This window comes from Corvus kubaryi, unplaced genomic scaffold (genome assembly GCF_017639235.1).
Source record: "Corvus kubaryi isolate FWS band 111438036 unplaced genomic scaffold, C.kubaryi_AGA036_p1.0 37398, whole genome shotgun sequence".
In the NCBI taxonomy this organism is placed as follows: Eukaryota; Metazoa; Chordata; class Aves; order Passeriformes; family Corvidae; genus Corvus; species Corvus kubaryi.
This window is the reverse complement of record NW_024581137.1, coordinates 16,481,985-16,496,828: the sequence shown is the minus strand read 5'-3', so window position 1 is coordinate 16,496,828 and position 14,844 is coordinate 16,481,985. Positions and strand designations below refer to the sequence as shown.

The 14,844-nt window shown below is 45.9% G+C and overlaps 1 protein-coding gene across 1 annotated transcript; it reads right to left on the bottom strand.

The window, feature by feature from the left end:
- Positions 1-1,866: 1,866 nt before the first annotated feature.
- Positions 1,867-14,838, bottom strand: MTURN (maturin, neural progenitor differentiation regulator homolog). Its single transcript, XM_042043331.1, has 3 exons — positions 14,655-14,838; positions 8,792-8,914; positions 1,867-2,504 (listed from the first exon to the last, which is right to left on the bottom strand). Exons 1-3 carry the CDS (start codon positions 14,814-14,816, stop codon positions 2,394-2,396), a joined length of 396 nt encoding a protein of 131 aa, XP_041899265.1. The 5' UTR covers positions 14,817-14,838; the 3' UTR covers positions 1,867-2,393.
- Between the last annotated feature and the right edge of the window lie 6 nt (positions 14,839-14,844).

Sequence of the window (14,844 nt, the reverse complement as noted above, 5' to 3'; positions counted from 1 at the left end):
CGGGGAGCAAGTCCCCTGATAAGTAAAACCTCACTAGATTTTCTATCAGGTGAAGCAGTATTTTAGCTCCCCTCCAATAAGGTGTAAATTCCCAGACTAGCTCAAAGGCCCAGGAAAAGGAAGAGGTCCAGCATAACTTTAAGAGCCAGGTGCTGGTTGATACCCTTATGGCTTCAGTGTTAAGTTGCATTCAAGTTGCACTCAAGGAAGATCCCGGAAACTACAGGCCTGTCAGTCTCACTTCAGTGCCCAGTAAAATCATGGAAAATATTATTCTGGAAGGACCTGGAGGACAGTGCAGTCACTGGTCACAGCCAGCACGGCTTCATGAGGGGAAAGTCCTGCTTGTCGAACCTGATATCCTTTTATGACAAGGTAATCCACCCAGCTGATCAAGGGAAGCAAGTTGATGTAATATGTTTGGATTTCAGTAAAACTTGTGATACTGTATCAAAAGTATCCTTCTGACCAAAATGTCCAGCACACAGCTGGATTAACACATCGTGGGATGGGTGAACAGAACTGGTTCACAGGCTGGGCAGAAAGGGTTACAGTGAATGGGGTGACATCAGACTGGTGACCTGTCACCAGTGGGGTTCCACAGGGCTCCATCCTTGGCCCTGTGCTCTTTAACATCTCATTAAGAAACAGGATGCAGGACTTGAAGGAATACTAAGTTTGCTGACGACAGTAAATTGGGAGGAGCTGTCAACTCTCTCTCGGGCAGACAGGCCCTGCAGAGCGACCATGACAAATTAAGAGAGATGGGCAATCACCAACTGTATGAAGTTTAACAGAGGCAAGTGCTGGGTTCTGCACCTGGACAGGGCAACCCTGGCTGTGTGTATACACCAGGGAAAGAGAGGCTGGAGAGAAGCACTGTGGAAAGGGACCTGGCGGTCTTGGTCAAGGGAAAGTTGAATGTAAGTCAGCAGTGCCCTGGCAGCCAGGAGGGCCAACTGTGTCCTGGGGGGCATCAGGCACAGCATCGCCAGCCAGGGAAGGGAGGGGATTGTCCTGCTCTGCTCTGCACTGGGGCAGCCTCACCTCGAGTGCTGGGGGCAGTTTTGGGAGCCACAATGTAAAGAAGACATTAAGCTATTAGAGTGTCCAGGGGAGGGCAACAAGGATGGTGAAGGGTCTGGAAGAGAAGCCTGGTGAGGAGTGGCTGAGGTCACTTGGTCTGTTCAGCCTGGAGAAGGGGAGACTGAGGGGAGACCTCACTGTGGTGTTCAGCATCCTCAGGAGGGGAAGAGGAGGGGCAGCTACAGATCTCTTCACTCTCATTACCAGTGACAGGACCCGAGAGAATGGCCTGAAGCTGAGTCAGGGGAGGTTTAGATTGGATATCAGGAAAAGGTTCTTCACCCAGAGGGTTGTTGGGCATTGGAACAGGCTCCCCAGGGAAGTGGTCACAGCACAAGCCTGACAGAGTTCAAGAAGCATTTGGACAACACTCTCAGGCACATGGTGTGATTCTTGGGGTGTCCTGCGCAGGGCCAGGAGTTGGACTCGAGGATCCTGATGGGTGCCTTCCAACTCATCATATTCTATGATTCTAGTGCACAGTGCCATGAGGTTTGAGTAATAATTTGGCAGTGTATCAAAACCAGCAAAGCTTTAAGTCAGTTATCATGCAGAAGTGGGATAGGCAACGGCTATTTTTTACTTGATTTGTAAGAAAGCAGCACTTGCCTTTAGATCACATGGTGTCAGAGTACCAGATTGGTTATTATGTGTGCTGCTGGTGCCAGTTACTCCCAGTTATTAATTCAGCACTTGTAAACCTAGGTGTCAGTGAAAAAACATCTGTATGTCTGACACCCCCTCGATTTCCTACTTCCCATTATTTTTGTTAAGCCTTCATTATGCACTTCTGCAGCACCAACCACTACTAAACTACTGTTTTTCAGGAAAAGTCTCTCCACATTTGGTACTTTGTCAAAAACCTATCGCTAAAAAGAAAAGCGCAGGTGGTGTTTGCTCTCTGCGCTGGTTTCCTCGGAAAGGTCACTGGCGAGGACTCGGCGCTCTCCCCACACGCCTCCTACATTCTCAGTACTCTACATTCATGGCAGCAAACACTACTCTCGAACACAAATCGAAGAGACAAGTCAGTGACAAAACTACTTCTAGACTGATAACGGCAGAATGCTACCAAGACAACTCCATAGAAAACCCACTGAAGCAGGAGCAAAATTCAGGTCACTTCTTAGCAAAGCTCATCATGGATTATTATTATTTTTTTTTTTTTTAAACCATTTTTTGTAAAACTTTTATCTTGGCAGCCAGATATCCCCTTGTGATGTGCTAATTCAAACAGGCTAACGTGGGACCACCTGACCCCACCTGGTACCAAAGGCTTCCGAATATTTTTATAGCTTCTCAGAAAATCACTGCTGACTGACACCCATCTGTTGGTGATCGGCTTCTGGTTCCTCTTCTTCCACATCTGCGTTATATTCTTCAAATGCATCATCATCAACATCTGGAAGCCCAAGTAGCTACAAAGAAGAGAAAATACTGTGTAACAGTGAATTACCCACTCGTGCAGCTTTGCTGCAAATCTTCACACAAATCCTACGTGCACTTCTTAAAAACCTCAAACCCTGGAATAACAGTATTGCATCATGCTCTTGACTCTCTTTCTCTCCCTCCTGGGATAAAGAAAGATTTGAAAATGCATCCTCACACCAAATTAAGTGCTCAGAGACCGGAAGATAAATAAAACCAAAACAAAGCACTTGCAAAAAGCTTCACATTCTTCCCTGAGGTCGCATTATGAATTGTTGAGTGTTTAGAGTTGGCAGTGGTTTAACTTCAGAAAGAACCACGATAATACTGTAGCAGTATTTATCTTGGTTTAAGATTGTTTTTTGTCAGCCCTATAAAAGCCAAAGAAGAGACCATCCTCATGCAGGACTGGATAATGTGGAGTAGGCAAGGAGTGCCTAAAAAGCTAAAGAACCCACCATATCAAGTGTTTCTCTTGAACCCTTCACTCCATCACACCAGACAAAGTCTTGCATGCTGGGTGAAGCCCTTGCAGTGAGAAATACTGAGTATTCCGCTGGAATATTGTCCCTTTAAACTTCCGCAAATTAGATTTGGGCTTGCAAGGAACTGCCAGCCCATCCTCCTTGGAGAATGTTCGGATGCCTTCACCTGATGGCTCCGATCACTGCAACATCACTTCTTCACCACAGGAAAAGGAGCAAACAGCCATGTTTGAACTTCTCCCCTCTCTCCCAAAAGGTTGCCAAGCCAACAGAAGTCAGGAAGACAGAAAAACCAAGTAACAGTCAAAATAATGTATGTTGTGGAAATCTCATATTAGAATCCTACACTAACAGCTATTAATAGCCACAAAGCAAAATCATAGGCCAGGCATTACTGAGAATACCGTGTATTTAGCTTGCCGGGGCTGGAAGAGCAGCACAGATGCATGTAACACCCTCTTTGGAGAGTGATGCAGCTGTTAGCTCTTCAAAGAGGCAAAACCCAGAAAAATCATGAGGAGGGTGACACTCTTTAGGTGAGAGCATGAAAATGAGAAGGCTGCAACAAGGCAGATTTTCAGGGAAAACTGAACTAATTCAGCCTGTGATCGACATTCAAAATTATTCAGTGGACACAAATACAACGTACAGAATTAGCTTCTGGGTGCAATGAAGCTTGCATTCCTCACTGTCACTGGGAGAAAATCAGATTTTTAGTTGCAGCGTTTCTTCAGCAGGGAAATGGAAGGAGAATTTGCTGACTAAATCCCCTCCTTCGCATTTTAAAAACACTTACGGAGAGACCCCAAATGGAAAACGTTCTTGTTTTCTGAGCAGAACAAAGTAATTGTTCCTGTGCATACATATTTTTCAAATCAAATGCTTAACTGAACAAGAACTGCTCAGTTCATTTTCAGGATGTGGGGGTTTTATTTCGTGTTGAAGCTAAAATTAAAATACTCCGTTTTCAAAAGGCAAAAGCAAGGATTCTTTCTAGACTTTCTTATACACTAGTATTATTTTTGCTAAACTAATCTGGTATATTCAAATTAAACATGAGTGTTGTACTCCTGTTTGTATCACGTGGCAGAAAGAGTTTTGACTGCATTTTTTTTTTCCCATCTCTGGTCATAATTCCTCTTCGATTTGCAAGGAAATGAGTCACATGAATCTTCATTTTATGGGTTACTGTAAGCCTTTCCCATGCAAAATTAGCATGGAAAACACAACATGCACCACAAGAACTGCAAAGATATACACAATCCCAAAGGATGGGGAGTACATCCTGCTTTTCACACATCCCGTCTCTTTGCCATCAGGAAATCCGTCTCCTCTTTCCCTGGAGCAGCATAAATCAGAGGGAGCAGTGTAAATCAGAGTGATGCTGCAGACCTTAGTGGTTTTATGGAGGAAGAACGGGGATGGGATGGGATGGGATGGGATGGGATGGGATGGGATGGGATGGGATGGGATGGGATGGGATGGGAGGCTCCTCCAATGGAGATGCAGTTTTATTCTCTTGCAGACATTTTACGAGCCTCCCAGGCAACAAGGACCACAAAAGTCTTGCTTTTAGGTGTCACATCCTGTTGCTTCCCACAGGATTATGGTGGTCCCTCACCACTGTTAACCCCTTACTGCTCTCTGGACTGCAATGACAAATCTGCCCACACCTTCAACAAAAGGAGGGAGGATCAGGGTCCAAAGCACGGGGAGCTCTATAAACATTGGGACAAAACAGAAGGACACTGCACAAAAGATAAGGACAAAATAAGATGACGAAGATGGCTTGGGCTGACCCTACTGATTCCCACCTTGTCTTCTTTCACACACACTAGTTTCTGCTTCTAGTCCATAGCTGCTTCATATATTATCAGCTATGCAGCAGACTTGAAAGGACTTAACTAGAGAGGAAAACAAGGAGAAAAGAGATGAAACAGAAAAACGGGGTAGAAAGAAAGAGCTGATCCATCAGCAGAAAAGCCAAGGGGAACAAAACTGCCAGGCTGTGATGCATGGCTAGGAGGCGGTCATGGGCATGGTGAGGAGGGAGGGAGGATAACAACCAGCAGCATTGCCTGAACTACAGCTATTTATTTCTGCTGGCCAAACTACCCATATGGAGGTAAAGGAAAGGTCACTGGGATATGCATGAATTCAGTGAATATGGCATAAATGGCTTTCACACTGCAGACTCCCCACTTCAGATGCAGGCTTTTCAGGCTGAAGATGAGCTCAGTATGGGACCCCTAGAATTTGCTGCTGAATTGTATGACTCATGCCTTGGTTTCCTGCAAACTTTGCCAGTTGGTGTGATGTCCCTCAGGCGTTTCTTATATTTGTCTGTCTTAACTCTTTCAAAGTGCCCTGATTTTACAAATAACCTAGTAGTTACTAACTCACGGAAGAAGAGTGATGCTGTCTCCTACTAAAAGCTGGCACACAAGCACACTGAAAAATAAACCAAGTACAAGACTGAGCTTTAGTGGTCCATGCGATGCTACACTAGAGATAACACAGTTCTGTTGAATCCCTGTGGGAAGGACTTAGTCTCCAGGCAGATATGCTTAAAAACACCAGCATGGGCACCTCCTAGCACCAGAGGATGGCACCTCTGACACCACAGAGACCAAGGCATGGGAGGAGACAGGATGCTTTGAGGCAAATAACAGTATTCGAGCCCAGTCATATTGGTTGATATCATGTACCTTCATGGTGTCTAGCACTCTTGGATGCTCTCCGAACAAGTGGATAAGGCAAATCACAGAGTTTTGGAGAAACTGACCCAGGAAGGCAGTAATGGGTAGAGACAATATGCCCCTCACCACCTTCAGGAAAGAAACACCTTGACCTTGTCTAAAGCAGAACTTAGAGGTGTGGTTTAGTTGTTGCAGGCAAACTAGCACTTTTTAAAAGCTTTGTCTAATTAAATATCCTGCTTGGCACTGTGCTTAGGCCCCTAAAACATTAGGGAGAGATGCCTGAGAGCAGTGAGCAGACCTAGACCACCCTCATTGCCTTCCAAGCAGAGGGAATTCTCCGTCTCTCACTGAGAGGGATGACAACTGCTGGGCATTCGTGTTCTCACTGTCTCCAAAACACAGGGCTCAGCAGCATGAGAAGCCAGTCCCTTCCCCCTCCACAGCCCCAGGGTAAGCTCGTGGAGACATGGCTGGGCTGTTATCATGAACATGCAGAGCAAGGCTGAGCTGAGTTACTGGAAGAAGTTGTTTTTGGAGCCCTCAGTTATGGGAAGGCAGATGATCATGCTGTGCACAAGGGCGTGGAAAGCTGCAGATGCACTGCCACTGTTCTCTTCTAAATATTTCCCTTCAAAGGACCCCAACAAAGAATTTCAGAACTGTCTAATAATCATGGATGTCCACTGGGAATACCAAAACAGAGAAGACTTTCAGAAGGTGCTTAGAAAGCACCTGCTAAAAACCTGGTCCCCAGTGTCCCAGACTGAGAGCCAGGACCACGAGATACTTCGCAAAAGCTCAGTCTGACCTTCAGTTGTAGTTTTTTCCTAAACTGCCATTTTTCAAACTGGAGTTTGCCAGACTGGTCTCTGTCAGCTGACTTGCTTGGGATAGAGGAGAAGAAATGCCCTGCAAATGCACTGTTGCCTTGAAGCTGAGAGCAAGGTGGTCTCATTGGTAAAACGGGTCCAGCAGAGAAAGGACGGGAGACAGTGTGAAGTGATGCCAAGGAAATAATTTCTCAATACTGGAGAAAAGTGGTTTTGTTCTGGAAAAAGCCTGAGGGTGCAAAATAACTGTTTCCGTACATCTATTGTAACACCATTCAATTTTTAAAATCTTTCCTCCCATGTATGTGCTATTTTTAAAAGTTACAACAAGGGAAGAATGTCAATACATTCCTTATTAGACTTGTCCACACACAGCCATACCTCAAATGATAAACCCAGTTTTGTTATGCTGATGCAGACCTCTCAATACTAGGTCAAAGGAGAATCTGAGAAACAATCTCTGTGGTATCTCCAAGAGAAAATGAAGAGGTATTTGATTACAGTCTACAAGAGGTCTCTGGCAACTGAGGACACCATTTTTGAGCAAACAAAAGCAAAATGAAATTCAACAGCTAAGAAGCAAAACTAGAAAAATGCAGATTGTAAACAAAAGAGTTATTCAGAGCACCATAACTAGCCACGAGAAGAAAAAGTGCCCAGCAGTGGTGTATCCTTTAAGTCACCTGAAGACTTTACACCAAGAGTGGGTGTCTTTGGAAAAGACATATTCTAGTTCAATCTCAATTTATGTGCTCGGTTGTGGGCATCATGAGGTGAAATGTGATGTATTAATGAAGGGCCCAGGCTACATGAGCATAACGGTCCCCCGTGCTTCGGACCTTTTTATTCTAAAGAGTAGCTCAACTTGGTTTGAAGTAAATTTCTCAGTAACTTAAGCTATGCTGGAATAAATGTGGTTTAAATGAAATAAGTAACCTGTACCAATTTAATTAAGTCTTTTTGAAGTCCTCTTTAGTTAAACCAATGGAAGTTTCTCATCAAAGGCACAGCTTCCCTGAGCAGGAGAAAACAGCTATGAATATCCTAGAGCCCAATACTGTTCCAGGAAACATATTTTTTGTATGTTTTCACAATTACAAGCAGCTGTAGTGACAGATCAGATTTCTAGTCCTTTCTAAGAAAAGTGTACATCTGTTCTATTTATTTCTAGCCTCTCAGAGGATTCTTTAAAATGATGCTCTTTTATGTCGACCAGCTGTGGCGATCCTTGCAAACCATTGCAAGGGTGTAACACAGGGAGGGCCAGTGTTCTCATATCGGTGCTCCAAGCCCTCCCTTTTGCACTAAATACTTGGGATACATTTCCAGTCTTCTCAACCAGTCACACAGAAAAATACAGGAGGGAAAAGGTCTACATTTTCATTTGAGTATAAAAACGCCCCTTGGTGAACTTTCTCATGAACATCACGAGAGAACGGCTCTGGCTACAAACCTTCACCCTGCTTTGCACCAAGCCCTTAGCCAAACCCGAGCATTCAAAAGGAGAGTCTGTTTAAAGGGAGCATTTGGCAAAAATGAAGGACAATGGCCAGCCTAAGACACCTCGCCCTGATGAAATCCAGGCTTTGGCAAAAATCTTAGTGTTAAACAAGGACAGAGAAAGCTGAGTAGTAGCAAAACAGAAAAATACAGGCCCCCTCCCCACAAAACCCAGCTTCTGTTCCAACTTCTTCTCAAGCAGTGACCAAACCAGCATTTGCAAATACCAAGTGGCAACCATCCTAATAGCAAAATCTACATCACTTGGGGGGAAAAAACCCCCAACCATAAAATAAAATAAACCACCCTGAGGAGAGACCATTCTTCCAGCTTCCCAGAGGTTTACTCTTGCTGTTCATATCCTTGCAAAACTCCCCAATTCCAGTGCCAGGAAACAACTGTGCCACAAAAGTCCCACAGCGCTGACTCGTATCCTGTTCCTCGGAGTCAGCGCTGCATCAGCAGGACGCGAGTCCCTGCCCGCTGCCACCGGCTGACACACCAGTTGGCCTCCCATCCCGCACAGGAATCTCATCCTCTCAAACACAGAGATGGAAATAAAGAGGCAGCTGACTTCCAAGAAACAATTTCCAATTGCCTGATGGTAGCTTAAGTGCTAACACTCCTGTACCCAGGCAGCTAACTGGAGATGTAAATCTCTGGAGAAGAAAAAACACCATGCTCTATCCAGTGCTGTCCCATTAAAAGTCACAGGTAACTGTCAATGTTTAGAAGGGAAAAAAAAAAAAAAAGCACTTACAGGTCTGAAGGATTTGAAGACTTTTTCCAATATTTCATGGAGTGTCTTTTTCCCACAGGAGGAGATGTAATCCTGTGCGAGCTGCAGAAAAGGTAAGCAGTCCTCACTTTCGCTCCACACGTGCTGAAAGCCAACAGCAACACAAGAAAGGAAAGGCATTAACAGGAATTCACGCCAACCTTTCCATGTGATTTCATAAGGTGACATGTTGTAAACATCTGCCAAAGTACACTGAGCCTCCTGCAGTTCAGATCCGCCCTGGGGACAGGCATTGCAGGCCGCTTCATAAGCCACGTTTTTGAGGAGGAACCTGGATTTTATTAACATGATGCATCAGAAAATAGGGAAATCGATCCAGAAGTGGAAATGCCTCATGGTTGCACCAGCCATGAAGGGTACACACACTTTGCACACGCACATTTTACCTATAAAGGTGCTTTTGGTTTGACATCAGCCCTGCTCAGACCTGGAAGCCATGCTGGATTTTCTCTTTTTCTGCATCACCTGCTGCAGTGAAGCCCTCAGGAAGAGCTAAAGCATCTCTTTGTCTTCCTGGCGTTAGTGCAAATATGATGCAACCCTGGAGGTGGAACTTGATGTGTAATTCTCTTGACAGTGCAGAAGAAAAGATGCAAAATCCGCCTGCAGGCTAGACACAGAGCCAAGAGAGATGTTTGGGCACTCACAGCATCCTGATGCTTTGAGCCTCCCCACCCTGTTTTGAGATTTACTCCCCCTGGAACCTGATCTTCCCTTCCGAGGCAGGCACGTTAAACCCATTTGAGATCTTCCTCTTGTCTTACTCCTGCTTTGGAGATGCTGGTTCCCCAGCCTTACTCTGTGAAGCCTCTCTCAAAACTGATGTTTATTCTGCTGCAAGGAGGTTCTTTGAAATAGATCTGGCAAGCGATGGAGGGAGCACCCAGGCAACAATTCTTCCTGTGCGCAAGAGCACAAGCTAATGCATCACCTTAAACACCTTCTGTCGGAAGACTTCGTGCATGGGACTGTCTTAGGCAGCCTGCCACATAGAGAAGTGCAATACTGCCAAATTGGTTTGAGACTCTTGTACCTCTCTTTTTGCACAGCAGCTCTTTTCCCCAAAGTACCCTTTTACTTGCTATAAACAGCAGGTTATGCTCAAACAAGGAAAGAGGAGGATCTCTCCGAAGCTTAACTAACATTCAGGGAAAGGCTCAAAACAACAGATGTTTCAATCCCTAGCACAAGGCTTGCATGGTGCCTTCCTCTTCAGCGGTGAGTACCTGCCAGGGATGCAGTTTTGCACTTAACAAGAGAGCAGTATTTAACATCACCTAAACTGCACCTTTAAGATAAAACCTGTAACTGCTTTGCTATGAACCTCACTTGACCTACATTTTCTTCACTGCTTGTTGCACTTTACAAGCATAAACATAGTGAAATGTTTTGTTATGAAAGCAGCCCTGAATTACTGAGTAGGTTCTGCTCTTTCCTTATAACCGAAGTCATCTCTTAACCATTCTGGCAATAAAAATAAGTTCTTTACAGTCTTGCCAACTCTCAAACACACATACCACAAGTCTCATGATACTTCATGCCATCTTAAGAGTCATGGGCCTTGCAATCCTATAAATATACAACTAAATCTCAGCTTCTGTTTACAAGAAAAAAAAGCAGAAAAAAAGTCTGCACTTTGTGATTTCTATGGCCTAAAAAGGCAGAAGGTACATGAAGTGAAATCAGAATGAACACTTCCAAATCACATTTTAAGAACAGCCATTGGAGAAGGTTTTGGAAGTCTGGCCCATGATTTCTTCATACTTGGGGTTAGTAATAACTATTTAGTTACTCCTTCAGAGCTGAATGTTGCAGCTTCGCAATTCCTGGCTCGTGCTAAACCTGTTGCAATTGTTTATGTATATAAAATGATTATGACTGCTGAGATCCTCATTCTTGTTTAAATTGTGGCTTCTTTTGACTACCAGAGCTATACACAGCAGCTTCCACATAAAAGAAAATCAGGCCCTGCCCTTTAATAAGTAATAGCAGGTTTGTTCCCCAGGGAAAGTTAACTCCATGTTGTCCTATCATGTTTTTACAATCTCTTTTCAAGCTCCACCACATTTTAGACTCCAGTGTGAATTTGTCAGCAGTAGGCAGAATAAGATGATCTAGCATAAGGGAAATACCTAGAGAGAATAACCTGATCACTGAGCTTTTGACGACATTGTTTTGCATAGCATCATAGGACAATTAGCAAGTAAGGATTCCAAAAATCTTCCCATCTGCAGAGGATTTTAAATGCTGACTGCAGCAACAAACTGCACTACAAAAAGTTTCACGTGCCATTAGTGCATGCATCTCATTCAGAAATGGGTTGATTTAATCTTTTCCCTCATGAACCTCAACCATAACAAAAACCAGGGTTGTAACGCCTATAGGTTCAGCTGCATCTACAGCTCTCTGTGGTGGTTCAGTGCTGCACCCAGGCAGCGCAGGAACTGTCTCAGTACTGACTCACCCATCTCCAGAGGAACCTGCAAAAGGAATTTCGGCCTTTCAAAATAAAAACAAACGTAATTTGAGGATTCAGCTCCTGCTTAGAAAGTTCAGTAAGGCTGCATATACAGAGATGCTTTTCCTGGAAAACCCAGTGCCTGAGGATCTCTCTGCAGTGGGAGAAGGGGGCTGCTGGCAAACTGGTGGACCACAGTGCCTGGCTGTAGCTGTGCAATTAAAAAAATATTAACCTCATCATTGGAGTATGTGTTTTCCAAGCTTGCTCAGTTTTGCTCACAGTTGCTTTGTGTCACTACAAAAGCACACAGCCACTAATTTCCACCTCAGCTGGCCTAGGATCATGGTTGAATTATTTAGTTCAGCATCTACACATAGCACATAGCTGAGGAAATCAACAGGGCTACATCTGGAGGGGTTTGCTTTCCCTCACACCTTTAGATGACCCAGTGTAGCTGCATGACAGAATCACTTGCTGGCCCACCTTTTTCTAAGCAGCCCACTTGTGCATGGCAGCAAAACATTTTATTTGTGGGGATAATTCGACTTGCATAAAATATTCAGACCCACTAACTCTGTTCTGAAATATTTTCAGAAAATCTTGCAGCAAGATGGCATCATACTTTTATTTATTTTATCAGTTACTTTGAATACCAGTAATAACATGGTGACAAAACAAATGACAGACTTAGCATCACAGCCCTCACTCTCCTTGATTACGGCTACACAAGTCCAATTAATTTCTTGAGAACCCCAGGAGCATCAGGAGCTGAATTATAGATAGTTCAGCTATCTAAAATGCTGATTCAGAGAGTTTTAGTGTCCAGGTGGTACTGAAAATTCCAATAAGCATCTACATGGGTCTCCTGCATCCCTAGCATGTTAAAAGCCTAGCCTAAAGATATCTTTTCAGGAAATGAAAAATATTAGATTGTTGTGATCTGAGATCTCTGATTTCAGACAAAATTCAGTGTTATTTTCCCCCAGATTGCATTTTGGCAACCTTTCCACATTTTTCTCCTCTCCTCCTTCCTTTTAAGTTCATCATGCTCATCATTTCCTCCTTACAAGTGGGTTATCATGGAATTCTCTGGCACCTCCTACATAGCTTTTTAAGTCGCATCATTATGAAATGAATACGTAAAGAAAGAACAAGAATACCAGGCATCAGATGCTTATTAAATGCAAGGCTCCTTTATAGGAGGCACAGGGTGCAAAAAGGCTGAAAAGTGTGTCACTGTGAATTCCGTTTATATTTACTCACTTTCACACTCCACTGTGTTAAAGGAGCCATGCAACAAGGCTTAAAGTGCAAATGATAATCAGTCCCTTGGCTTGTATTAAGTCTCCTTAAAATAAACTTTAGCCTGTAATTGCACATAGAAAGGAAAGTTATAATCTGGAACATAAAAAAAAAAAAGTGACTGCAAAAAAACAAGATAATCAAGCTGGGAGCAGAAATTAAGTCCCACAGTGCACTAGGAGCAGGAAACAGGATGCTGGAGAATCTAATCATTAGTGGATCTTAAGCATATTAAAGAGACACCATCTCTTTAAAGAATTAAGAATGACACCTATCTGCCAGTCTTAAAAGTATTATCATTACAAAAAACGCCTCAACTAATAAGGCTAAAAAAGACAGAATAAAACACTGCTTCTAGTTTTCCACTGCTTATGTTCCACATTTGACAGGAGTCAGCCCTTTGCTCCATTTTACTAGTGGTGACTCTGGGCAGGGAGTCCTTCCCACAGCAACCCTGGAATGAAAATATTAAAAAAAAAAAAGGGAAAATGTGATATCAAACTCAAAAAAAGAAAAAGGCCAGCATTGGAATAGGGTCCAAAATGGCTTAAGATTTTTTTGAACTTGACTAGACTTTGTTTGAAAGAGTTCACTCAATTATTGAGCAGTGTATAAAGAAACAATACATGTCTAAGAAAAATAAATGGACTCTCTTTGCAATTTCCAATATCATTAGTGTCCAACCACAGTTTTAGCCTAGTGCTGCCCTGGATTCAGACATATTCCTGCTTAGGAGTGCAGCAGGCATGGACCTTTCTGGACACAGGCATCTCTAGAGAGGAACGAGCACTGTGGTCTGACAGGCTCAGAGGTGCTGGGAAGATGGATGTGCAGAGCTATTCCCACAGAGGACTGAGAGAATCGACACCTTGAGTTACCCCACTGCTGCATCTGAAGGTCTCATGTATCCCTGGACAGATGCATAACTAAACTCCAGATAACTTCTTTCATAATTCAGCATAATCATCTATCTACTCGACACAATAAGTAAATGTCCTGCTCGCTGGGATCTGTGGTCCTGGAGAAGTCACTCCACCGCTCTTTGTTTCCATGGACCCATCTGTCAAATGGGCACACTCGGCACTTACCTGTTGGAAAGGGAATTAGTGAACATTTGTCAAGCAGGTGGAGGGATGAAACTTGCTCCGTGAAGGCAAGAACCTACAACATTCCTACCATAACGGTCTGTGCTAGGAGCTGTTTTGTTAAAAAAAGCAAACCAAAATCCTTTCACTGAAGTTAACTGGCACTTGGCAGCTTACAAACCCCGTGGCGAGGTGCCGCTTTTCGGTGACTTCCTGCACTCCTGCTCACCACCCGGAGGGTCTGGCCGAGGGGAAAAGCACCCCCCGACCCTTCCCAAAGGCATGGGTTGTGGTGCCGGAGCCTTTTCCGCACAAACTCGGCGCTGAACTCCGCGAGGGGCGGCGGGGAGGGGGCGCGGCGGCGCCCGGCCGGCACCTGCACGGATCCCGCGGCGGGCCCGGGGGAGCGGCGGGGGGGGCGCGGCCCTCCTGTCATCCTGACTCCATTTTATTCCTGCCCATTCTCCATTTGCCGTGACAGCCCTGCCAGTCCGCCCGTCCCCGCGCCGTGCCCCAGCCCCGGCACCCCGGGAGGACGGAGGGGCCGCGGGGGGAGCAGCAGCTGCAGCCCCCGCGGGGAGCGGGGCAGGCGGGGGGGCCCGCACCGCTCCTCGCCGCCCACCCGGAGCCCGCAGCCTGGCCGGGCCGGGTGATGGGGAAGGGGGGGGTGGGGTGTCCCTGCCCGCAACCCTGCCCGCGGGGCCGCCCCCCACCGGCAGCGGACTCCATTTTGCAGATTGTGGGAGGATCCCCCCGGCCCCACCGCCCTCCATCACCGCATCCCTCCCTCCCGGGCACGGCCCCGTCCTCCGCCCCCCCGGCGCTCCCCCTCGGGTGCTCCCCCCGGGCTCCGGGGACCGGCACGGACGGAGCGTCCCAGAGCGGCGCGAGGGCTCTCCGCGCGTCCCCGCACACGCGCGGGGGGGGGGGGTGCCCCGCATGCCCGTGACCCCCGATCCCCTCCCGGGGCACTCACGAAATTGTCGCCGCAGGCGGCCTCCGGGCACAGCACATAGAAGGAGACGCCGGGCTCGGCGTAGAAGTCCATGCGCCGCTCCGTCTCCTCGGCGGCGATGAGCTGGAAGGGCGTGCGGGCGCACCATCGCTCCGCCGCCTCCGCCAGCGCCTCGAAAGCCATCGCCGCCGCCGCCGCCGCCGCCGCCGCC

Bases quoted from the DNA above. Each gene is read 5' to 3' on its own strand.
- MTURN (XM_042043331.1), bottom strand. From the start codon at position 14,816: ATGGCTTTCGAGGCGCTGGCGGAGGCGGCGGAGCGATGGTGCGCCCGC. The intron at 8,915-14,654 runs GTGAGTGCCCCG...GTTGGCTTTCAG, and splicing joins CCGCCTGCGGCGACAATTTC to CACGTGTGGAGCGAAAGTGA. The intron at 2,505-8,791 runs GTAAGTGCTTTT...TCTTCTTTGTAG, and splicing joins TCTTCAAATCCTTCAGACCT to CTACTTGGGCTTCCAGATGT.